Source organism: Bos indicus, chromosome 9 (genome assembly GCF_029378745.1).
Source record: "Bos indicus isolate NIAB-ARS_2022 breed Sahiwal x Tharparkar chromosome 9, NIAB-ARS_B.indTharparkar_mat_pri_1.0, whole genome shotgun sequence".
In the NCBI taxonomy this organism is placed as follows: Eukaryota; Metazoa; Chordata; class Mammalia; order Artiodactyla; family Bovidae; genus Bos; species Bos indicus.
In genome coordinates, this window is record NC_091768.1 from 22,364,056 (window position 1) to 22,390,558 (window position 26,503).

General features: G+C 40.6%; 1 protein-coding gene across 2 annotated transcripts in view; it reads right to left on the reverse strand.

The window, feature by feature from the left end:
• Window positions 1-17,705, reverse strand: part of IBTK (inhibitor of Bruton tyrosine kinase) — a 94,776-nt gene extending 77,071 nt beyond the window's left edge. For both annotated transcript variants that reach the window (XM_019967082.2, XM_019967081.2), the window contains exons 1-2: window positions 17,488-17,705; window positions 4,138-4,828 (exon numbers count right to left, since the gene is read on the reverse strand). In XM_019967082.2, coding sequence (XP_019822641.2) covers window positions 4,138-4,644 — 507 coding nt within the window. In that variant the 5' untranslated portion in view covers window positions 4,645-4,828; window positions 17,488-17,705. The remainder of the gene's footprint in view (window positions 1-4,137; window positions 4,829-17,487) is intronic.
• Between the last annotated feature and the right edge of the window lie 8,798 nt (window positions 17,706-26,503).

Genomic DNA, 26,503 nt, shown 5'->3' on the forward strand with positions numbered 1-26,503 from the left:
TTTAAGGATGAATTTAATCTATAGTTTTATATCTCCAGAATTTAAACATGAAATAGAACATTTTCCATCCCATTTATTTAAGGCAGTTAGTATACCCTATCCTTAGTACATACTTACTGTCTTTTAAAATATAATGGGAGGAGAGGAGAAAGTGCAATGTTCAATTCATATTAGTATTACATTACAGCTTTTTAAATGCAAAATGTACTCCTTTTCAAAAATAACAGTATTTGTTGACAGTTTAATAAGGCATTCAACAATTACTTTTTAATCTACGTTTCTTTTTGTTAAGACTTATTACTTATTTGGGGCTGTGCTAGGTCTTCGCTGCTGTGCTCAGGCTTTCTCTAGTCGCAGGGAGCAGGGGCTACTCTCTGTCGTGGTGCATGTGCTTCTCACTGTGGCGGCTTCTCCTGTTGCCCAGCAGGGACTCTAGGTGCATGGCCTTCAGCAGTTGCGGCTGGCAGGCTCAGCAGTAGTGGTGCATGACTTAGTCGCTCCATGGCACATGGGATATTCTCAGAGCAGGGATCATACCCATGACCTCTGCACTGGAGGGTGGATTCTTAATCACTTAACACAGGGAAGCCCTCAACAACTATTTTGACTGATGTGAGTAATCCCTGCCTATCCACACACACTGGAGTTATAGGTTGAGATGGAACCATGAAATTTTTAAACTTTAACCATAATATGTTGGAACACTGTTTTGGGTTACTTAAGAAAGGGACTCTCCTCTTATCTTGTAACAATGAATTTTAATAAACTAGAATCAATTCTTTACCACGGAGCCACCAGGAAAACCCAGTCCATAGCATTGCAAAAGAGATGGACATGATTTAGCAAGTAAACAGCAATACCAATTCTAACTTCATTGTGTTCCAGACAGTAATGACAACTGATTTCACAAGGACTGTCAATGAACAAAAACTACTCAAGATAGTGAGCTAACAAATAAAACAAAATTCAGAAGTGATCTTTTAATAAGATCTCAATAAATTTAAAAATGTATGTTGCCTATTTTCTAAGTTAGATATAATAAATCCACATAGAAAGACCTAATTTTGACTTTTATAAGAGTAAAAAGGGCTGATTCCAGGGCAGTGTTCCAAGTTACGAATTTGACAAATAGGATCCCAGAAACTTAGATCCCTGCAGATTTTACTTTACCAGTTTTATAAATTCATCCTAAACTTTACTGGACCCTATGTGCATCTTCTTAAGTAGCACCAACCGCATAAAGGACTAGGAACTTTTTTTTACCTTTGGAGTTCCCTAGATATGGTGGTCTCTGATACTTTTTAATATGCTTACTTTAAACTCTAAAGGTAAAGGACCAGTGTGTAGTCTATCTCATTTATTTAAAGATCAACTCTTTACATATCCCCCAAAGAGGAGATAAATTCACCAGCTTACTAAACAGCATCTAAGCATAATGAAAAAAAACAAGCAAAAAAGGATTCTTTTTTTTTTCATTACAATATGTCTAGCACTGAGATCACTGCCTAACACACATCAGGCACTAAAGAAAAATTTCTGTTCCAAATACTTTACGAATAGGTTATCATTTAGTCCACACACGCTTATGATTCAGCTAGTTCTTCCATAAGAAGTTTCTGCTGAGGTTTTTCATCTTTGGCAACTGGGAACTGACAGCATGGGTGTATAGTTACTGTACAATTTTAGCACTTAATTTTAAAATTTCATACTATAAAGTTCTTATCAAATGTAATTCATTTAAAATGTGCTTTTCTGTATAGTCTCTTCCTGCTCATCCATAACACCTTAAATGCTAGAGTTGCCAGCAGAAGCGAAATTGACAACAAACAACTCTATCATTGCAGCCCTTCCAATTAAAGAAGAGTTAAAAGGGGAAAGGAAAGAAGTCTGGACCAAACAAATGCAGATGGATTACAGCAACATGGAAGAAAGACGTTTCTATGGGATATTTTATCAGTGGGAAGCATCCACGTTGGATGTCTATCACTGATCAGAAGGACGCTTGATGAAAATCAGACAGTCAAGCCAAGAGCAAGGTGGCCCAAGGCACAATGTCCTGGCCTCTCCTGGCCAAGGCAGCAAGGATGACAGAGGATTTCTAAAGGTAAATGAAAGCCAAAGGGAGGGAAGGTCCAAAATTCATACCAGAACCTATTTCAAACTGAAGACCCAAATCCTCACACCTGAATGGCAAACCCTAGCACAGCAGAAACCCGAAGGCCATTCTCAGGCTTGAAAGGGTCAGTGGTCACCCAGTTTCCAGCAGAAACTACAGGGAGAGGCCAAAGCAGAGCTGACAGATGCTATAACTCTTACTAACCTAACTCTTCCTATACAAGAGGTTATAATAAGGGAACTAAACTGATATACAAAGGTTTTAGATATAATAGGAATTAATAGTACTATTAATACTTAAGAAAAGTTTTTCTTCACTGAAACTCACTGGGGAAAAAAAAGTGAGGATGGTACTATCATTATCCTTTTTTTTATAGTTGAAACTGAGGTTCAAGATTCAGTAACTCATCCAAGATGACTTGGTAAGTGGTAGACCTAGATAGTTTAGCTCCAAAAAGGACATTTTGCTATTAATATATACGGAAAATAATTTTCATCAGTAAATGTTACTACCTAAAGACCACTATGCAAACAATTGTTTTGAAGTCAAAAATAGAATATAAGCTCCCTAATGTCTTACAATGTGACCACAAGTTCCTTGAGGACAGGAACTTTGTTCTGCTTTGTTCTTCTCTGGTCCTCCACAAACATGACTGAATGCCGGTACAAAAACAAACTGTGTTATCTAAAGTTTTAAAAAAAAAAAAACTATGCAATTTAAAACTCATGATTTCTGACAGTTTTTAACTTGCATTTACTAATGTAATGATACCGGGGTATATCTTAAAACATTATTTGTCTAACCAGTACAACAAGCCTAGATTTAATCTACTTCATGGGAAATTTAAAATAAACTGATTCTGGGAAATCCCAAGGACAGAGGAGCCTGGCGGGCTACAGTCCATGGAATTGCAGAGTCGGACACTACTGAACGACTAACACTTTCTGGGCTTCCCAGGTGGTGCTAGTGGTAAAGAACCCACCTGCCAATGCAGGAGATGCCAGAGACATGGGTTCAGTCCCTGGGTTGGGAAGATTCCCTGGAGGAGGAAATGGCAACCCACTCCAGTATTCTTGCCTGGAGAATCCCAAGGACAAAGGAGCCTGGTATGCTATAGCCCACAGGGTTGCAAAGAGTCGGACATGACTGAAGCGCCCTAGCACGCGTGCAAAACTGATTCTGATTATTAATTTTTTAAACAACTATAAAAAATGTGCCTTTTCATACTGTTTACGGACAGCAAGGAGGTCAAACCAGTCAATCCTAAAGGAAATCAACCCTGAATATCCAATGGAAGACCTGATGCTAAAGCCCCAATATTTTGGCTACCTGATGCGAGCGAAGAGCCAACTCACTGGAAAAGACCCTGCGGCTGGGAAAGATTGAGGACAGGAGGAGGAGGAGGAGGCTGCAGGGCACAAGATGGTTAGACAGCATCACTGACTCAATGGACATGAATTTGAGCAAACTCCGGGAGATACTGAAGGACAGGGAAGCCTGGTGTGCTGCAGTCCACGGGGTCACAAAGAGTTGGACACGACTCAGTGACTGAACAAAAATAACAGGAAAAACTTAATCCCTAGCCAAACAAGAGATGAACACACTACCCAAATCAGAGTCCTTATATGATTTCAATAACTAGTGCCTTTTAAAGTAGCTAGTAATATAAGTATAGAAAAGGAAACCATACTTTTTAAAAATACTGATATATAGTACTGTGTAAATGACAAAATGTCTGGGATTTACTTTAAAATAACATGGGGTGGAGAAAGTCAGTGGAGACATATTAAATACGGAACACAAAATTAGCCAATAGTTTACATTATAAACTTTAGTATATGTTTAGAATTTCACATTGTAAAAAGTTCAAATTAAAAGGATATATGAGATTTGAATTCTAAAAATGGTTACAATAAAAGATATCAAGTTCTTGTCAATTGATAAGAACGCCAATCTCTTCGTGGAGATTAAGAAAAACACATGCCAGACCGAAAAGTTTTAAAAAAACAAATGACACTTACCTTCAGTAGAGACCAAACACAATCAATATGCCCATAAAAAATGCTTCTATGCAAAGCTGTCCATCCTGACTCCTTGTCTTTCACCGAGGGATCCACTCCTTTCTCAATAAGCCAATCTAACACTCCTTTTTTCCCACAGGAGGCAACAAGGTGGAGGGCATTCCGACCAAAGGCATCCCTGATGGTTGCAGCATTGTGACAATGACTGGATAGAAAGGCCTTAATCTGGTTTTCACTCCCCTTCGTTACCACAGAAAGGACATCCAAAGCATGCGTCAGGGAGCGACACTTTGATGTGCAGTCAGGGATGGAGGAATTCATCCTATTTGTTTTTATGCAGCTTCCTTCTTCAGAATAGTCAGATAATTTTAAAAAATGAAAAAGCCAGGCCACAAAGCTGCTATTCAGAAAGACTGATAGAGAATAAACGGCCTGCTTAGGGTTATAATTTAAATCCTCCTGGCAACAGTATAAAACTATATAGATTTGTACAATGTATTTTGGCATTTAAATCAAAAAATTATAAATAGCTCTATAAAGTTTATATCAAATACAAGTTCTTTCTTTAAAAAAGAAAACTTTCCACAGTTTATAAATTATTCCTGAAGTCAAGCACCAAGGGGGAGTGAGGAGGGGAACTCCCCCTCCACACTGTCTGATCCTTTTAAATATCCATAATTGCAAGGGTGACCTGTAAGAGAAGGAGAAACAAAGTAAGAAATACAGCATCTCTCTCACTCTTCTCAAGTATTTTACAACTATCCCCCTATTTAAGTGCCTCTGATTCCTACTTTCAAGAGCAAGCAAGCAAATCAAAGACAGGCTCTGACTTTAGTTGCTCCTCCTCCCCTGTGATACTCTCCGTATGGAATTTGTGGCAAAGTTAAGAGGTTCACCGACAAAAGCTCGGCCTCCTCTCCCAGTTTTGATGAGGGAGGTGAGTTCTGCTTGACTATAAGCCTGTCTGAAAGGTGGCTCCATCCACCCCCACCGAGAAAGTTGAGGAGGAAAGGAAGTGGATCCAGCTGGCAGCCCCCTTCCAGCTTGTTTGCCTGGATTCTACGTCACCATACAGATGACTGGAAGGGTCTCTCACATCCGAGGTATGCCTAAGTTCTTTGACTTCACTCAAACTTTACTTCAGGATCCAGGCATTATGGGTAGGTATGTATATGGGGAGTGATTACGTTAATTCATTTAATCAGGCCCTGTGTGTATCACAAACCCAAGCCTACGTCAGCCCACAGTTACAGATACACCCATCCAGGAAACCTAACACCAATCAATCCTCCAACTCTGCTTTGGTGCAGTCACCTCCCTGTACAAAATAGGACCTGCACGCCTCAGTAGGAAACCCCCACCTCCTAGTCAAGCACACCCTCCTTCAGAGTTGCCTCTTCCAACATTCTGCAAAATTCTCTCTCTCTTGACCAAAATCCCCTGGAAGCCTGCCTCACTGCTAGTGAGAATTGAACTCCCAGCAATCCATGGGTCATTTTCCCTTGAATAAAAAACAGCGAAGTTGTTACCAATTTTTTTAAATTTTGTCATCTGACAGGAGAGAGAGTGTGTGTGAGTGAGAGAGATGAGGGAAGGGAAGAAAGGACAGAAAGGAAGAGAGAGGTATTACTTTGTGCTATTCCTGCATTTTAGGAGATTTCAAGCCCTGAAACTGCAGTCACCTGTCCCTACTTCATATGTAACTTTCAAAGAAATGAATTTTGAGGTCACCTTATTATTGTTTTTTAGGGGGCCACCATTTTGCATTATCTGCTCTGTTGTGGTTGCCAAAAAAAAAAAAAATTAACCAGGTTTAAAAAACAAAAACTTTTCACTAATAGAAGAAATTTTCCCATACTGAGATATGGAGAGGTCATTCTTGCTTATACATGACTTGGCTTTAAATTTATGCTAACTAAAAACAGCCTGTCTTATGGCCTGTCAAACACACTGTACATCTGCTTTTACCATTAAAGAAGAGTGTGGCTCACCATCCAGTAACACAAAGCTTGAGTCGCAACCCACTGCAGTAACCCACTGACAGTACGTCCTGAGGAAAATTTAGGATGGGAAAAACAGGATGAAGCATCTACACTGGGGATCTACAGACTCCACGATAGGTCAGACGACCAGATTCTCGCACCTCCCCACACACAGAGAAATACTACTATCATTTACTTGAGGTATCTGTCATTTGTGATTAGCAGTACTCTTTTACCAACATGTACGCTTGACTGTATGCATTTCCCAGCAAAAAAAAATTCATGTTTATACTGGCTCCTCCCACGTTACTGAGATGTTGTTTCCTGGGCTACAGTCTACAGCTGAGTTGGAATAAAACCCTCATTTATTCCTACTATGGGTCACTGGTTATTTGCATCGACATCACCTTCACATCTACAGTATTCTGTATCTGTATCAGTCATCCTCTCAGCGTTTTTCCAGTCTCATGTTTAAGGTTAACTTCTGTGTCTTACTCTGGAATCTGCCTCTTTTCTTCCAGAACCCTCATTACTTTTCTCCTGTATTTCTACACTCTAACCAGTTATACCTCCACAAGCTATAAACACACTTAAATCTACTGTCTTTATAGGAAACCCATTTGAAAACTTTACCCCTTAAAACTGAATGATCAGGCTTCCCTGGTGGTCCAGTGGTTAAGAACCTGCTTGCCAACGCAGAGGACAAGGGTTTAACTCCCACAAGCCTCAAAGCAACGAAGACAGTGTGCCACAACTCCTGGGCCTGCACTCTGAAGCCCTCCAGCAGACAGTTGAGTCCACGAGCCACAACTACTGAAGCCCACGTGCCCTAAAGGGCACTCCCTGCTTGCTGCAACTAGAGAAAGCCCACGTGCACCAATGAAGACCCAGAGCAGCCAATTAAAAAAAGAATTTAAATAGTCATTATCACTAGCACCTCCACCACCACCATAACCAACACTCTTCTCAGTCAGTATTTACTAAATGCCAGGTACCGTGCTAACATTGTTTTCTCTGCCTGGAAGGTTCTTCACCACAGAGGGAGATGTTAATTAAACAGCAGGTATTGGAACTTTCCTGGTGGTCTAGTGGCCAAGACTCCATGCTCCCAATTCAGGGGGCCAAGGTTCAACCCCTGGTCAAGAAACTTGATCTTGTAACTAAAGACCCTGCATGCCACAACAAAAAGATCCTCCGTGCCCTAACTAGAACCCAGTGCTGGTTCTAAATAAATAAGTATTTTTAAAAATATGCCAAACAACAAGTAACCAAACAACTGGATAGCTATCTGGGAGGAAAAAAAATCTATAAATACTTATTTCATACCTTACACCAATATACATTCCAGATGGGTCAAACATAAGATATAACACATTAAAATACTAGATGAAAAACAAAGAGACTCTTTTTTATAATCTCAAAGCACAAAAAGTCTCTCTAAATGTGATTTAAAATACAAAAGTTATAAAACTCCAATAAATTCCATCAGTTTAAAACATACATAAAAAACTTTAAAGACAAAAAAGGGGAAACTTTTTCCTTTAATATATCATCTATACAAAATAGTAAGAGACCAACAGAATAAAAGTCAAAGAATATGACCAACTTTCTCACACAAAAAGGGGGTGTGGGGTGGATTTAAATGAATTTTTAAAAAGAAACTCATCTCATTCAAAAGAAAAGAAATGTAAATTAAAACTACAATGAGACATTAATTTTATCAAAAAGACAAAGATCAAAAAGGTTGATATCACTATGTATAGACAAGGGTGTGGAGAAATAGAAACTCTACTCCATTGTTGGTGAGTGTACACCAGTACAGTTATTAGAGACAGCAATTCAGTAATATTTGCCAAAATGTAAAATGCACATTCCTTCTGACTCAAGCAATTTTACTCCTAAGAGTTTATCCTGTAAAAATATATCTATGTGTGAAACAGCATAAGTACAAGAACGGTCACTGCATCAATGCATGAAAAAAATCTTCATAGTTAAGATAGTTCAGGTATGTCCATGCAAAAGATTGTTCATGTATCAAAAAAAAAAAAGGCAGCTACATATTTTCTAATATGAAATAGCCTGCAAGATAAATTGTAAAATGTCTCTTAAAACTAGATGCATGTGTAATACTACTTATGAGAAAATGTATATGTAAGCACATGTTTATGCTTAAATATGCATGAAAGATGTTTAGAAGAACATACAAGAAAATGGTTAATAGTGGTTGCTCCAGGGAAGAGCACATGGCTGGAGACAGAAATGCAAGGCAGACTTACTTTTTACTACAAACCTCTTTTGAATGCTTTACCAAGTTCATGTACACATTTTAAAATAAACATACATCTTAAAAACACACATAAATGCTAATATGTTGATTAGAGAGGCCACAGGCAAGTCAAGAAAACTCAACCATCATACATGAGCCTCTAGTCTTTTTCCAATATGCTAATGTTTCTTGCTTTGCCCTTTCAGATCTGGAAAAATAAAATATTATTTTGTCAACCACTTGATGGAGAAGGAAATGGCAACCCACTCCAGTGTTCTTGCCTGGAGAATCCCAAGGACAGGGGAGCCTGGTGGGCTGCCGTCTATGGGGTCACACAGAGTCGGACACGACTGAAGCGACTTAGCAGCAGCAGCCACTTGATAAACTACTTATCTTCAGTTTCTTCAGTGTTAGAAAACTAAACACCAATATAATATACTAGAAATTTTATATCTAGAGTGCACTACTTCACACTAAGGATTTCTCCATCACCTTTTATTTATCATCTCCTAATTATCTTCTCCTTTCAGTATTTTTGTCTTCTGGATTTTAAATGAGTAGTCAATCCATCTATAATGCCTAGATTTTAAAGCTTTTATAGGAGAAATTCTACATAAATTACCTTTTCCAAGGTATCAAATTAAGTTCCCAAAATACTTATTTCATTTTAATTTATTTTAAACATGTAGTCAGCCCTTCATATCTGCAAGTTTCACATCTGTTAATCGAACAAAGCTTGGATTGAAAGTATTTAAAAATTCCACGAAGTTCCAAAAACAAAAGCTTAATTTTGCCTCATGCTGACCAACTATATTTACATGGCATTTTCAACTACAGTTGACCCTGAACAACACAATGGCCCTCTCATAGCCAGCTTTCGCTATGCTAGGCCCCTCCTAGTCACAGCTTCACATCTGCAGTTTCAGAGGCAGATCTTGGTAGTACTGCAGTACACATTTATTAACAAAAACCCAAGTATAAGTCGACCTATGCACTTCAAACCCATGTTGTTCAAGGTTTAACCATATTTACATAGCATTGGCATTGTATTTAGATATCTAAAGATGATTCAAAGTATACTTGTATGCAAATATTAAGGCATTTTACATACAGGACCTAAGCATCTGCGGATTCTGTTATACCATTGGAGTCCTAGAACCAATACCCGACTGATATCAAGGAACTTCTGTATTTATAGGAATGACAGAGCAAAAACAGTTACATGACTATTTAGAGGGACGTAAGTGAGTTTACAAGTATGTACAGGAAAAACTTCTGTGCAGCAGACATAAAACATTCCAAATCCATATTTTCCACTCCCATTTCAAATCACACTAAGTCATAAATTTCTAAACCTAACTGGTTCCTAACTATTACGATTTCCCCATTTGGAAATGATAGCACAGAACTAGAGAACTCCTAGTTCTTTCTAGCTCCAGTTCTGTTTCCACTAGACTACGTGTAAACAAGCTAACAAAGTGTTCGGTAGTTAGCAGACATGAAGACAAAGTACCAAAGCCTCAAGTAGTTTAAAATGTTAAACTGGAAAACATGATAGGTGGCAAAGCAGTCACAAGTACTTAATTCCTTTGAGGCTCTAAAATTTTGTGTTTTCAGTGTCTTCCTAATACCTGAAAAGAACCACTTACATCAGTCACTCAAACCTACATGCAATAATTAAGGTACAAGAGCAAAGAATTCCCTAATTTGTTATGATACATAACTCAAAAACTTAAAGGGAAAAAAGAATATTAAATCTAAATAAAAGTGATGCTATACAATATGTAACAAGAGAGGCACATACAGAGTACTATGAACATAAATATGGAAGTGACTAAGAGCTGGCACTTCTCTGAATCCTACATATTTGAATTCAAATATAGCAATGCCAGCTGTTACCAATTATGTAACTACAAAGTACAATAATCTCTCCAAGCCTTCATTTCTTCACCTGAAAGCAGAGACAATGCCACCTACCTCACAGAGTTACTATAATGATAAATGAAGCTGCTCAGCATGGTATCTGCCACCAAATGTATATTCCACAAATAGTAGTTTTTATTACTACCATTTCTTCAGTAACAAAAAGATAACTTTTATCCCAGAGCTCACATTTGTTCTTGCAATATCTCTGTCACTGGTTTCCGAGCACTCTCCTCCAAGGAAACCATACATACCAAGGTTACCAATGACATCCAAATTGCCAAATATCACTTGGGGATAATGTTACTTGACGTCCCTGCTGTTGAATCATTACCACCACATTCACATCTCCAAGGAGTACTGAAAGGACAGGGAACCACTGAAGCATTTCAGCATGGGCTCGCTCTCCTACCACTTCTCCAAAGGCATTTTCCCTTCCCCTGACATTCAAGTGTTGGGCTTCTCTCAGTGTTCCACTGAGTTATCCTTTCCTAATTCATACTCACTCACCTTGGATAGTTTCAATGTCTTCATGTTACTTTAACCTATGTGCTCATAATCCTCAAACCTGCCTCCTGTCCTCATGTTTCCCCTAAATTCCTGGCCCAATGCCTAATGTTAATCTTATCTATGCTTTGAACAATACTTATTGAAGGCATGTGATATTTTACATCAGAGAGGTTAAGTAGGCCACCCAAATCACACTATCAGCAAAGAGTTAGGATTCAGGATTCAAACATAGATCTATTTCACAGTAAAGTCCAAGCTATTTCTACAACACTATGCTGCCTCCTCAGTGCATCTACAGGTCACAAGGTACTGCAAAAATAAAAATACAAAGAGCTTAAGGGCTTCCCTGGTGAATCAGACGGTCAAGAATCTGCCCACAATGCAGGAGACCCGGGTTCAATCCCTAGGTTGGGAAGATCCCCTGGAGAAGGGAATGGCTACACACTCCAGTATTCTTGCCTAAGAAATCCCATGGACAGAGGAGCCTAGAGAGGGCTACAGTTGTGGGATTGCAGAGTCAGACACAACTAAGCGACTGACAGTTTTCACTGTTACTCTAGATAATTCGAAAAAGTCTATTCTCGATATTCATCGATAATACTTGAGTGAAAATACAGCTCATTTAACAACTGTATTGACCGAACAAGATTTATTATCTAGTACATAGTCTACCATCAGTGGGTCACAGTTTAGTACGGGGAATGAACTGCTTAGTAGAAGGGAATGAATTTAAGCAAGTACTAAAAAAACTCATGATTAAAAATCTATGGTAAAGATATAACAAGTGACTCACAGGAATGTAGAGTCAATAGGAGGGATAGAGAGATTTCCCAAAGGATATGTATAAACGAAGACTTAAGATGAGCACATGTCAGCCTGGGGTTAATGGGCATTTGAGGCAGAAGTAAGAGTAAATATAAAAGCACTAAAATTACCTTGGTCCATTCTGAAAATTCCAAGAAATTCAGAAAACAGAAATGCATAATGCCTAATATATATATACTGGATACACTAGATTATAGACAGTCTTATGTGCCTTTCTTTAGGGATAACGAAAGTGGGCAATCAAAAACATATTTAGGACCCTGAATTGATTAGATGTGGTGATAACTTCTAGGTTTCTGGCTTGGGCAGCCAGGAAGAAAAGTAAGGGTAAATACTTTAGAAATCAGAGAAAACAAATTTAAAACAAAAGGAACAAACAAATTAAAGGTGAAGATTTGTTTTATATGTGATGAAGTGTTGATGAGAAATTGAGTGGAGGAGTATAGCTAGCTACAGGCAATGGTTAACCTTGAAGACTGCTTCACTATAAAGGTGCCAGTCAGTAGAGGTTGAGCCCTCAACAATGGCTCATAATCCTATGTATACACTTGGTTAAGAGTTCAGTTATATTCCTAAAACACAAATCTGATCATGCTAGTCTCTGAAATACTTAAGACCAAAATGAAACAATATATTTCATGCATTAATAGCTTTGTGACCTCAGAAAGAGGAGGCCAGTTAGACCTGGCAATTATGTAGCACATAAAGTTCAGACAACACTGGGCTAGTAACTCAGATACACCACTAATTAAGTTATAAATTACCCTGGGCACATCACCCATCACCTAAGGTTCAACTCTTTCCTGTAAAAAGGGAATAACTATTTATCTCCTGAGTTGTTCTGAAAAATCAATGAGACAATTCATGCACATGTAAGTACCAAACAATGTTATGAAGGAAAAAGAAACATAGTGATATATATAGATCAGAAAATGGAGTAACTATATTGAAGTCCCTTCTGTTTGGAACATTTTTACTCAAACCTTTAGAAGGCTGCCAACTTGTCCACAGTTTACAAACGTTACGTCTACCACCCTTTGAACTTTCATATGGACAAGCATAGTGCTTTACATAAATGAACTAACTGTACTGCCCTGTATATTACCTTTACTTTAGAAAGAGGAAATTGATGTAAAAGCTTGATGTAAATTGATGTAAAATCACACAGATAGAAAACTGTGAATTCTACCTATTCTCTCTACCCAAATTGCTCTTTCAAAATGCAGTTAGGAAATCTTCAATAGGAACTAGAATAGTGTGGCAGAAAAGAATTACCCTTACTTGCAGTCATAAGAATTGGGCTCCTACTATGGATGTGATTTCAGACAAGTCCTTGTATTACTAAGAACTTAAGTTTTCTGAACTGTGTCAAACTTGGGATGCCACCAACCAGTCTCAAAAGAATGTCTGCTAGCAGCTGGTGACCACAACCTTACTTTTTAAAGGCCTCCTCTTATAATTATTATATTTTTAGACAATGAATTTGCTTTAAATCATATGTTAACAAGATGAGAAAACACATGTGCAGGGACCAATAGCACTCATTACCCATATGTTAATACCAAACCAAGAGTTAAAACCTACCTAGATAAAACAAGACAAATGGTGACTTGGCTACAAGTCTCCCCAAAGCACCAGGGCCAGACTGGGTTTCTGACTTACTCTCCTGAAAAGAAATGTGACCAATTTTGTCTATTAACATTCACACTGTCACTTGTCCAACTACTTCTAACTGGGTCTGTGACACCTACATCAATCATACTAGGCTAACAGGACAAAGAACATGTGTATGACCACACCAAATAGCTCCATTTCTCTGGACAGGGTAACCCAAGCTCTGACTCTGTCTAGACCAGGATCAAAACTGCTACCAAATGTAACCTGGTTCTTACTCCTGCTTGGGCCCCTGGTTACAAAAATTTCTTTTATTGATATTTGGCCCCTGACTTTTCCAATCTAGATTATTAAGTCTTTCTATTCCAAATTATAAGTTTTGCATCAAGATGACAGTGATGGAGAGATACCAGCCACTCCTCGGAATACATCCTGCCAAAATAACAGCAGAAGTCACCCTGAGACAGAACAAGAGCTCTGTGACCCCTTTGCCCTTCATCCTCCCAATAAAGATTTCTTGGGGTTCATATCCCTCAGGGGGGATTTGAGGCAGACATTACTTTGTCAACAAAGGTCCGTCTAGTCAAGGCTATGGTTTTTCCAGTGGTCATGTATGGATATGAGAGTTGGACTGTAAAGAAAGCTGAGCGCTGAAGAATTGATGCTTTTGAACCGTGGTGTTGGAGAAGACTCTTGAGAGTCCCTTGGACTGCAAGGAGATCCAACCAGTCCCTCGTAAAGGAGATGAGTCCTGGGTGTTCACTGGAAGGACTCATGTTGAAGCTGAAACTCCAATACTTTGGCCACGTGATACGAAGAGCTGACTCATTTGAAAAGACCCTGATGCTGAGAAAGATTGACGGCAGGAGGAGAAGGGGACATCAAAGGATAAGATGGTTGGATGGCATCACCGACTCAATGGACATGGGTTTGGGTGGACTCCGGGAGTTGGTGATGGACAGGGAGGCCAGGAGAAATATCAATACCCTCAGATATGCAGATGACACCACCCTTATGGCAGAAAGTGAAGAGGAACTAAAAAGCCTCTTGACGAAAGTGAAAGAGGAGAGTGAAAAAGTGGGCTTAAAGCTCAACATTCAGAGAACGAAGATCATGGCATCTGGTCCCATCACTTCATGGGAAATAGATGGAGAAACAGTGGAAACAGTGTCAGACTTTATTTTTCTGGGCTCCAAAATCACTACAGATGGTGACTGCAGCCATGAAATTAAAAGACGCTTACTCCTTGGAAGGAAAGTTATGACCAACCTAGATAGCATATTCAAAAGCAGAGACATTACTTTGCCAACAAAGCTTTGTCTAGTCAAGGCTATGGTTTTTCCTGTGGTCATGTATGGATGTGAGAGTTGGACTGTGAAGAAGGCTGAGCGCCGAAGAACTGATGCTTTTGAACTGTGGTGTTGGGAGAAGACTCTTGAGAGTCCCTTGGACTGCAAGGAGATCCAACCAGTCCATTCTGAAGGAGATCAGCCCTGGGATTTCTTTGGAAGGAATGATGCTACAGCTGAAACTCCAGTACTTTGGCCACCTCATGTGAAGAGTTGACTCATTGGAAAAGACTCTGATGCTGGGAGGGATTGGGGGCAGGAGGAGAAGGGGACGACAGAGGATGAGATGGCTGGATGGCATCACTGACTCGATGGACGTGAGTCTGGGTGAACTCTGGGAGCTGGTGATGGACAGGGAGGCCTGGCGTGCTGCGTTTCTTGGGGTCGCAAAGAGTCAGACACAACTGAGTGACTGAACTTAACTGAACTGAGGGAGGCCTGGTGTGCTGCGGTTCATGGGGTCACAAAGAGTCGGACACAACTGATTGACTGAACTGAGCTGAACTGAACAGTTTCTCCCCTGTGGACAGAAACTCCATAAATACCAGAAACTCCATAAAAGCAGGACGATGGAAGAGTCTGGGCCTTGCCCAGATAAAAGACCACTTACTCCTCATTCAAAGTCAAGGAGACCTTGCAGACTACACATGAAAGGCTCCTTAGAGGTCAAAAAGGGAAGAGGCATCACCTCACAGTAAGTGATGTCAACTACCCATAAGCCTCTGCACTAGAATCCATCTTGGCTAAGAGATGAGCGGGCACACATGGGAAGTTCCTAAGCTATACTGAATACAGACTCAGAACCAGGCAAATCAAAATGACTGGCCAAACGAAATCCAGAAGAAATGGCTCCTAAAAAGTAATTCAAACTACCATGAGAGCGCAACTCTTTTCTGCCTAATGTTTCACTTAAAAAAAATAAAAAAGAATTGGATTCCTACCATCTAAAACCCTGTTCAAGTAGCTTAATCTCCCTAATCCAAATTTCTTCATCTGTAAAATGAAAACAACTTGCCTTATGAGTGGAGACCTTGCCTACAAAAATTTTAAGTTTTCCTGAAGGGAGGGAAGGGAATGCCATACTAACTTATATTTCTCACAATATTATAATATGTATTCAACCAGTAGGTTTATTTTTTTTGAAGAGCTCTCTAAAATCAAAATATCTTCCCTAAAGACTTGTATCTATGTTAACTGTTACAAAGCTACAAATTATAATGACTTATAATCAAAGAATGTTTAAAATTTTAAATTCCTTCTGTAAGCCCTGAAAATATTTCACCTAATTTTAAAACGTCAAGACATACTACTTTAGGAAATAATTTACCTTTATCAATACTGTATTTCATTCTAATGTTTTCTCAATTATTCTCTGGGTACAAGAGAAAAAATTCAACATTTTATTAGCACAAAACCCAGTTTCACAGTTGAACAATTCCCCAAATTTTAGGGGGCAAGCACATCTCTGGAGGTGCCAAAGAATTACCACCCTACTAATGATAACAAAGGGATTTCCTTAGGGGTCCCTCCAGTGGTTAAGATTCTGTGCTCCACTGCAGGGGGTACAGGTTTGATCCCTGGTCCTAGTTGGGGAACTAAGATCCCACATGACACAGGACACGACCAAAAGATTAAAAATAATAATAATAAGCTAACTTCGAAATCATTTATAATAATTAACCAAGTAACACTGAGCTCCTTATGTAATATGGTCTATTGAACTTTATGGTCTTGAAGCATAATGTATAATTTAGCATACTGAAAGCCGTGGACACAAGTTTAAAAAAAAAAAATTTAAATAATAGAAGAGCCATTTTTAAAAATTCCTTGAAATAAGCTGCTTTGACTAAATATCTGTACTTTCTCCAAGTATCTATAATATAGTTATTTTTAGAAAGCAGCTCTTTCTGCCCTATATCAGTTTCTAAAATCCTTAAAAATCAAGGAATTCAAATTAGAAAGGGCAGGAACTTCCCTGGTGGTCCAGTAGCTAGGACGCTGGGCTCCCAGTGAGGGGAGTACAGGTTTCATCCCTGGTCAGGGAGCTAGATCCCAGATGCCCCAACTAAGACCAGGTGCAGCCAAATAAATAAATAAATAATTTTTTTTTTTTTTTTTAAAGGGGGGGGGACAGTGAAAAGGTCAAGGATCTATGGCAGGATGTGAATTTGGACATCACGGGCATAGCATCACTGGTTCTTTTATCATTTCTGATAAATTTTGACTTTCAAACCCACTACCTTCCATGCATGGGGGGTTAAAAAAAGGTGTCACATCAATTTCTACTTCCTGACCTGTCTGGTGAACACCCTTTACGTTTTATTACCTACTCTGGAAATACGGAATCACGGATATCCTGGGTTACTTATTTCGCTACTGAACTAAAACTTTTTTTTTTTTTAGAAATCCGCAACATGATACAAGAACAGAAGGCCTCTATCCTGTCTCCTCCATCCCCCAAGAAAAGAACGGGTCCCTTTCACAGAACAGTCGATTCACTCTGCACTTCATCGTTAGCATCCCCAGAGTGAACGAAAACTTCTGTGACGCCACGAAGGGGCTGAGGGATATGGACGCCTCGAAGAATGGCTTCACATTCAGGCTCAAGGGACAGTGACACGAGACAACCACCAGAAACGAGCAGCGCGACGTCGCTGGAAGGCGTGGCAGGAGAACCGCAACGAAGCGCGCTGCCCGCACACACCATTCATTAGCTCAGAGAGGAGGCGGGGAGGTGGCCGCTGGGACCCGGGCCACACCGCCGGCCTCGCGCCGCCTCGCGCGGAGCCCGGCGGCCTCGGCGCCCGGAGTCCCCTGCCCGCTGTCCCCCGCACCCTGCGGGAAGATCACACCGTCCCGTCGCGGCCGAAGCCTCCCTCACCAGTCGCTAGATGAAAATGCGCCAGTGGTCTCCGCGGGGTGGACGCACGGCAGCGCAGGGACTCATCCTCAGTGAAGGCAGCAGAAGAAAGTGAAGGGCGCCAGTGGAGGCCGGTCCCCAGGCCCGGGTCAGCTCTGGAGGCGGCTGCAGCTACAGCCGCGTCTACAGGCGCCTGGCAGAGGGGTGGGAAGTGGGTCTGGGAGGAAAGGCCGGCGCGGGCGGGACCTAGGAATAAGACGGGCGCTGATTGGCTGGGGCTCATGTATGCCTCTTGAGGATTGGCTAGTATCTGTTCAGAAGGCCTCGCGTGGCAGCACCGAAACTGTGGCCTTTCCCTGGCGCCCTAAAGGAACTTGACCCCGCCGGCCTTGGGACTGCCAGCGCTGGCGGGTGAGGGTGTGCGGAGGGGGACGGCGGGGTTGGGGAAGGCCGCGGTCGGGGACTCAAACCAACGGGGGATGGTGGAAATGTCCGCCTCGCGTCAGCTGTCGCCCAAGGAGAAATCCTGTTAGCCCCCACAGCCGGAGACTTAGCAGTTCACGATAAACCCTGGTGTAGAGACTGAACTTTGGGAACCTGGACGGATGCCTTGGTCACCACGCAACAGAAATCAAAGGCGTAGGCATCTGCCACCTGAGTTTCCTCCCCAACGCCCTACCAGTGGGGTCACTGAAAAGCTCAGGGCGCGGTCTGGCAGAGAGACAGCATCGCCCCTCCCACACCCAGATGATCGGGGCGGGGGTCACTCCCTGGGTCAGAAGGCGTCAAGGACTTCTTGGATCCTCGCTCTGCGGGTCCAGCCGCCGACCCGGGGCCCGCCAGTCGCCAGCTCACGCCACTCTGCCTGACGCCAGGCTGGCTCTATCCTTTTTGCCCCCCTTTAACTCCGCACGGAAGGGCTGTTTTTTAAAATGGTCGCGTGAAAAATGAGGGAGGAAAAGCAAGCAGCCAATAATCGATACTAGGGTAGCGAAAAAGAAACACCCTGCCTGGGAATGCCTAATACAGTAGGCGCCCGTTCAATGTTTGTTCGGGGAGGGCTGGGTGACTCAGAACAAACAACTCGAAGTCAGGAGGTAGCTGTGCGGCTCTGCCACGTGGTCAGTTATACAAGCCATTTAGTCTCTCTCATCTGTAAAACGACAGAGTTGGACTAAATGTCTTCTTTGGGACGGCCCATTCAGCTGAACTCATTCAGGAGCCTGCCTTGTGGAAGCCTAAAGACATCCAGCTGGTTCGTGAAGAGAATAACTAGCTCTGTTCTGTCTCTTTGCCCCTTATTCTAGGTGCCCTTCTTTGACAGGTAACAAAAACTAGTTTATAATGTAAACATTGAAGTGATTTTGAAAATAAGCTATGTATGATGACTTTTATATTCATGCACAAAAAAGCTAGCAATGGCAAGAAAAATAATGTAAATAAATGCACTGACCAAAGATCAAATATTTTATCAGTCTCTGGGCAAATTAATTGGCTTTTTAGAAGCCTCTATTTCCTCATTTGTAAAATAGGAGCAACAATGCAATTACCATTGTTAAAATGTAATTATATAGAGACATATTGCACTTAGCAGAGTGCCTGGAACACAATAACACTTCCTAAATGGTAGACGTTACTTTTTATAAATAAGTATTTCCTTAGCAGTGGAATTATTCTAGTTCCATTGCAATTATTCCATTCATTTTAACAATAGCCAGTGGCAGGCACTTGTAAACAATAGGGATCCAATTAGTGAACAAAACACTTACATAGACCCAGATAATCCCACACATAAGAATTGTTTGCAACTTGTACAAAAACTGCAAATATTATTATGATAAATTGAAGCTCCCAAAGAAGTGACACTTGAACTAAGATTGGAAGAATGAGTAGATAATAAAAAGATGAAGCAGGAAAAAAAGAACACTGCAAGCCAAGGGATGTGAGATTGCTCCCCATTTCCCTGGAAGATTAGATGTCTTCAAAGATACTGGTAATTTGCAGGATGGAATACTGCAATGATTAGGAAAATGAAATGAAAAATGCATTGGAGATGAGGTTAGTGAAGGAAGAGATCAAAATTAGCCATTAAAAAAAAAAACTCTCTTTATGCTGACACATAGAAGAAAGAAGAGAGAGAACTATACTAGTAGCAATTATTATCTGTGTGGTGGGTTATTGGTGATTGTTAATTTCTATCATTTTGAATTTGTCATTTTTATTTGCAATAATTAAAGTTACTTCATTAAGTTAAAAAAAATGGAAGTTTAGAAAAATAGTTGACTGGAATCTCCAAAGTAGGGTTAGGAAATTCCCTGGTGGTCCAGTGGTTAGGACTCCGTGTTTTCTCTGCCAAGGGACTGGTTTCAATTCCTAGTGAGAAAACTAAGAACCCAGATCCCATATGGTATGGCCAAAAAAGAAACAATTTTTTAAAATTAAATTAGGCTTAAAGCAAGAAATCTAAAGATGGCTTTAGAAGATTACAGTGATTTAGAGGCAGAGAAGTAGGAAAATAGTCCATGCATCAGGAATGGAGCTTGAGATGAGACCAAGACAGAGCATTGCAGAGATGTTTAAACCACACCATTTCCAATAAACTCCATAAATGCGATTTTTCTCATGTTAATTGTTCTATCCTTCATAATCAGAATGTATTGTGCTACCATTGAAGTTGTACAGACACAAGGAATACAGTACTGCCCCTACTTCAGCTGGTGACAGAAAAAAGAGTATCAGAATTTGTATGGTTGCAATGAACCATAACCCAGACCTGCTCAGGTTTTGTAAGAGTGGTTATCACTACCAGAAGATCAGCAATGCAGCTGGCCTACAGATGATGAGAACTTTTTTGTTTGACCTGATTTTCTTTTACTCCAAACTGCCTTCCAGGTAAGAACGCTTGGCTGGAAGCAGCTTTCTGACACCCACCTCGGCTTTGCCACTGGGAAAGACAGCACTGAGCCCTCTGCCTCAAGCACAAAAATCTCAGGGCCCCTGACGTACCCTGATATTGTCTCAGATTAGGTGAACCGTAAGGGCATCATGGCTGACAGCTTTTATTAGAATTCTATAGTGGCTCAGTGGTAAAGAATCCACCTGCCAATGCAGGACACATGGGTTCAGTCCCTGAATCTGGAAGATCCCCTGGAGAAGCAAATGACAATCCACTCCAGTATTCCTGCCTGGGAAGTTCCGCGGACGGAGGAAACTGGGCTGGCTACAGTCCATGGAGTCACAAAGAGCCAGACATGACTTAGCAACTAAACAACAAATAATTGAAGCAGAATGACAAGTAATTTCCCAAAAGAAGACAGGGTACAGTGGCAGATAAAATTAGATAACTCTTCATTGGAAGGACTGATGTTGAAGCTGAAACCCCAATACTTTGGCCACCTGATACGAAGAGCTGACTCATTTGAAAAGACCCTGATGCTGGGAAGGATTGAGGACAGGAGGAGAAGGGGACGACAGAGGATGAGATGGTTGGATGTCATCACCGCCTCAACGGACATGAGGTTGAGTAAACTCCGGGAGTTGGTGATGGACAGAGAGGCCTAGCGTGCTGCGGTTCACGGGGTCGCAGTCGGACACAATGGAGCGAATGAACTGAACTGAGGGTGTTTCTATACTATTAGATCCAGGGGTTATGGACTCTGCTGCGTCCTCCCAATGGGAAAATTATCCTTCTAATTCTCACTTAGAGGAGGCAACCTCCTCACAAATCTGTGATGCCTTCCCTGATGCCCTTTCCCAACAGTTATCCTCTCTTCTCTACTAGTTTTATAGCTTATTCATATTACTGTGTCACACTGGGTTGTTTTTACATTTATTAGTTTTATATGTGGGTGCAGTACAAGCAAAGGTCCTGAAGGCAAACTATCTGAATATAAAAATTTACTTCTCTTATTACCAGCTTTGAGACCTAAGGCAAATTATACAACCACTCTAGGCCTCAGTTTCCTCACCTCTGACGGGCTTAGCAGTACCTCCTTCATAAAGGCCTTATGAAGTTTAATGACTTCATATATATCTCAGTACCGCTATTAGTGGGCCTAACAAACGTTGATATCCCTGAAACCTTCTGGATGAATATATTTGCATGAGCGAGTTTGAGAGGCGGGATTGGGAGACCCAAGAAATGACCCACAAGATGGCAGTGTTTGAATATAACTTTAGAAATATAAAAGCTTGAAAGCAGAGTCCACCTATAAACCCAAAAATTCAAGGCAAATACTGGAGAAATTCAAGACCATTTCACAGCCTACATGAGGCAACAAAAATTGTGAGAAATCAAATCTATGGATTTGTCAAGCTTAGCATTCTTTTATAATCAGGACAAACTCTATTCCCCCTTTACTACGAGAATTTGTAGTGCTCGTTTCTCAGCCCACCTTAACTTAGATTTGCTTGTGTTCCTTCTTTGCCTAACTATGTGATTAAATCAGATTATCACCACTGTTTCTTTAAGAAGAGGGAGTGGGAGGAGGAGGAAGAGGGAGTGGGAGGAGGAGGAAGAGGAGGAGAGGGGATTGGGGAGGAGGAGAAGAAAAACAGGTTGGATTTAAAATGCAGGCTGGGCACATACTGCATGCCACAAATCTCTAGACCTGGCAGGAAAAGCATCTTTAAAATTGAATTTTAAAATTCACAAGTGAGTGCATTGGAAAATAAGAACGTTGGCTCTTGATGGTCCAGAACTTAGGAGGATTCTCTGAAAGATGGATAGGAGGCTGGATTGGACAGTAGAAAGTAGTAACAGCCCCAAAACAACAAGACAGGACTGCTACAAAAGACAACAGCAGTGCCGAAAGTGTTCCACATCCGGGGTGGCTGTCAGGAGCAGAAAGGAATTCATACTAAGCCGCAAAGTGATTAACTGGACTATCACAGCAGGAGCAGATAAGCTAACTGAATCTTCCTTAGCCTCCCTCTTCAATGAGCACAGCTGGGATATTTGCCTCCAGGTAGAATATAGGGCCTTCAGTTTAAAAGAGAGGACAGTGGCCATGCAGAAGGTGAAACCTGGAGTAATCAGGAAACTTATACCTCAACACTACCTACTAGCTCTTCCTGTTCAGCAACATGACCCATCCTTTCCTCATACCCCTAAAGCAAGACAGGTATTCAGGTGTGGCTACAGGTCTTATTCCTCCCCACAACAGACAGCGCTTCCTCCACAAACAATATTGTTCTAATCTCTTTTGTGCACAGATGAGCACAAAACTAAGAATCATCAAATATTAAAGGAAAACTAACATTGTGAGAAATATACATTTACAGATTGAAAGAAGCTCAGCAGAACCTAGGCAGAATAAATTCAAAGATAGCTATGCCCAGAAACATCATAGTCCAATAGCTGAAAACCAAAGACGAAGAGAAAGCACTCCAAGAAAGATGTAGTATTATATAAAAGGAAGAATGACTTGAATCACCGTGGATTTCACACCATAAACCATGAAGATGATGTGTGTGTGTCCTAAGTCGCTTCAGTTGTGTTCCACTCTTTGTGACCCTATGGACTATAGCCCGACCAGCTCCTCTGTCCATGGAATTTCCCAGGCGGGTTACCATTCCCTTCTCCAGGAGATCTTTCCGACCCAGGGATCGAACCAGCATCTCTCCTGTCTCCTGCATCGGCAGGCAGCTTCTTTACCACAGCGCCACCTATGACAATGACAGTAGGTCAGTATCTTTAAAGAGCAGAAGAAAGAAAACTGTTAACCCGGACATTGTCCCTCAATAATGAAGGCAGATGAAGATATTTTTAGAGAAACAAAAAGTAAGAGAAGTAACTGTAAGAAGTAAAAGTAAGAGAAGAACTGGCCCACAAGAGATGCTAAAGATCTTCAATGGGAATGCTGCCAATTGGAAACAAAATTTTAGGAAGGAAGGAAGAACATGAAAAACAGAAAATGTTCAAGGAAATATAGTCAACTCTCAGTTTTCACAGCTTTCGTATTTGTGAATTCACCAATGGGCTAAAATTTATGTGTAACCCCTAAATCAGTACTCAGAGTTTTCCCGGTCATTCAGGGATACACACATTCAGGGATTCAGGGCAGCGGAAGCTCTGAGTCACCTATTGCAGGTGTTCTCAGCACGTTCCAGATGGGATCAGATGAGACAAAGCTCTGCCTTCCTGTTTTAACTCTCAGGATGCAAACAGGTGTCTTTATATATTGCCATGTTTTTTGCATTCTTGTGCTTTTTATGGATGATTTTGCTCTTTAAAGTGCTCCGCGCCCCCCAAATGGAGTGCTGAAGTGTTCCTAAGCCCAAGAAGTCTGTAAAGATGCTTTGAGCAGAAAATACATGTGTTAGATCAGCTTTGTTCAAGAATGAGTTATCATGGCCATCAGTTTAATGTTAAAAAAAAAAAGCAGTTCAATCTTGGTTATCATTTCCTTTGCTATGCAAAAACTTTTAAGTTTCATTAGATCCCATTGTTTATTTTTGTTTTTATTTCCATTACTCCAGGAGGTGTCAAAGAAGCTCTTGCAGTGATTTATGTCAAATAGTGTACTGCCTATGTTTTCTTCTGAGAGCTTTGTAGTTTGGGGCCTTAAATTTAAGTCTTTAATCTATTTTGTGTTTATTTTTGGGTATGGTCTTAGGAAACTGGATACAGTTTTCCCAGTACCACTTATTGAAGAGGCTGTCTTCTCTCCATTGTATATTCTTGCCTCCTTTGTCAAAGATACAGTGCCCATAGTTTTTGGGTTTATCGCTGGACTTTATATCTTGTTCGATTGGTCTGTATTTCTGTTTTTGTGTCTTGGTGTCTTGATATTGTCTTAATGACTGTAGCTTTGTTGTATAGTCTTAAGTCAGAAAGGTTGATTCTTCCAGCTCCATTTTTCTTTGTCAAGATTACATTGGCTATTCAGGGCTTTTTTTTGTTTGTTTCCATACAAATTGTGATTTTGTTGTTGTTGTTGTTCTAGTTCCATGAAAAATACCATTGGTAGTTTGATAGGGATTGCACTGAATCTGTAGATTGCTTTGGGTAGTATAGTCATTTTCATAATATTGATTCTTCCGAATGGGAGAAAATAATTGCAAATGAAACAACTGACAAAGGATTAATCTCCAAAACATATAAATAGCTCAAATGGTTCAATATCAGAAAAACAAACATCCCAATTTAAAAATGGGCAGAAGACCTAAACAGATATTTCTCCAAAGAAGACATATAGATGGCCAATAAGCAGATAAAAAGATGCTCAATATCACTAATTATTAGAGAAATGCAAATCAAAACTACAATGAGGTATCACCTCACACCAGTCAGAATGGCCATCATCACAAAATTTACAAACAATAAATGCTGAAGAGGATGTGGAGAAAAGAGAACTCTCTTGCACTGTTGATAGGAATGTAAATTGATACAGCAACTATGGAGAACAGTATGGAGATCCCTTAAAAAACTAGTTATAAAACTACAACATGACCCAGAAATCCCACTACTGGGCGTATACCCTGAGAAAACTATAATTGAAAAAGACACATGGACCCCCAATGTTCATAGCAGCACTATTTACGATAGCTAGGACATGGCAGCAACCTAGATGTCCATCAACAGATGAATGGATATAGATGTGTGGAACATATATGCTGTTGCTGTTGCTGCTAAGTTGCTTCAGTCGTGTCCGACTCTGTGCGACCCCATAGACGGCAGCCCACTAGGCTCCTCTGTCCCTGGGATTCTCCAGGCAAGAATACTGGAGTGGATTGCCATTTCCTTCTCCAATGCATGAAAGTGAAAAGTGAAAGTGAAGTCGCTCAGTCGTGCCGGACTCTTAGCAACCCCATGGACTGCAGCCTACCAGGCCTCTCTGTCCATGGGATTTTCCAGGCAAGAGTACTGGAGTGGGGTGCCATTGCCTTCTCTGTGGAACATATATACTGAGCAGAATATTACTCAGCTCATATAAAAAAGGAATCTGCTTCTAATGCAAGAGATCTGGGTTTGATCACGGGTTGGAAAGATCCCCTGGAGAAGGAAATGGCAACCCACTCCAGTATTCTTGCCTGGAGAATCCCATGGACAGAGGAGACTAGTGGGCTACAGTCCATGGGGTGGCAAAAGAGTCAGATACAACTCAGTAACTAAACAGAACAACAAAAATAAAAATACAACATATCATTTGTATGATGCAGCTAAAGTAGTGCTCATATACAGAAATTTATAGCTTTTAATACTTATGTTAGTAAAGAAGAGCAACCAAAAATCAAGCACCTAGAGAACAGACTTCTGGACAGAGCAGGGGAAGGAGAGGGTGGGACAAATTGAGAGAGTAGCATTGAAACATATGCATTTCCATGTGTGAAACAGATAGCTAGTGGGAAGTTGTCGTATAACCCAGGGAGCTCAAGCTGGTGCTCTATAACAATCTATAGGGTGGCGTGGGGTGGGGAGTGGGAAGGAGGTTCAAGAGGGAGGGGACACGTGTATACTTATGGCTGATTCACGTTTTATGGAAAAAACCAACAACAATGTAAAGCAATTATCCTCCAATTAAAAATTAAAAAAAAAAATCAGTCACTTATGGTTCCATATTTAGAAGCTAGAAAAAGAAAAGCAATGTGAATTCAAAGTGAGGAAAGGGAAGAAAATAATAATAACATCAGAATTCAATTAAACATAAAAAAGTAAAGAAAAGTAGCAAGCTGAAAATTACTCTTTGAAAAGATTAGCAAAATTGACCAACTCCTACCCAGAGTTAGTTATCCAGAAAAAAGTAAAATTTGAGAACTGACAAGAATTTCAAAGGCTTGAAATTATACCGTACTTAGAAAGCTAACTAGTTAGCTTATCACAGTTTCAGGGTTGCTGGCACACTTAATGGGATTCCTAGGCCAGAGATAAGACTTTATTGTTCATGGCACAGCAAATGGAATGAGCTTTATGTATGCATCACTTCCTTTTGAAATGGGAGGGAAGGAAGCAGGGCACAACCTTTCAAAGAATGAGGCAGTAAACTTCCTGGTGGTACAGTGGGTAAGAATCCATCTGCCAGTGCAGGCGACATGG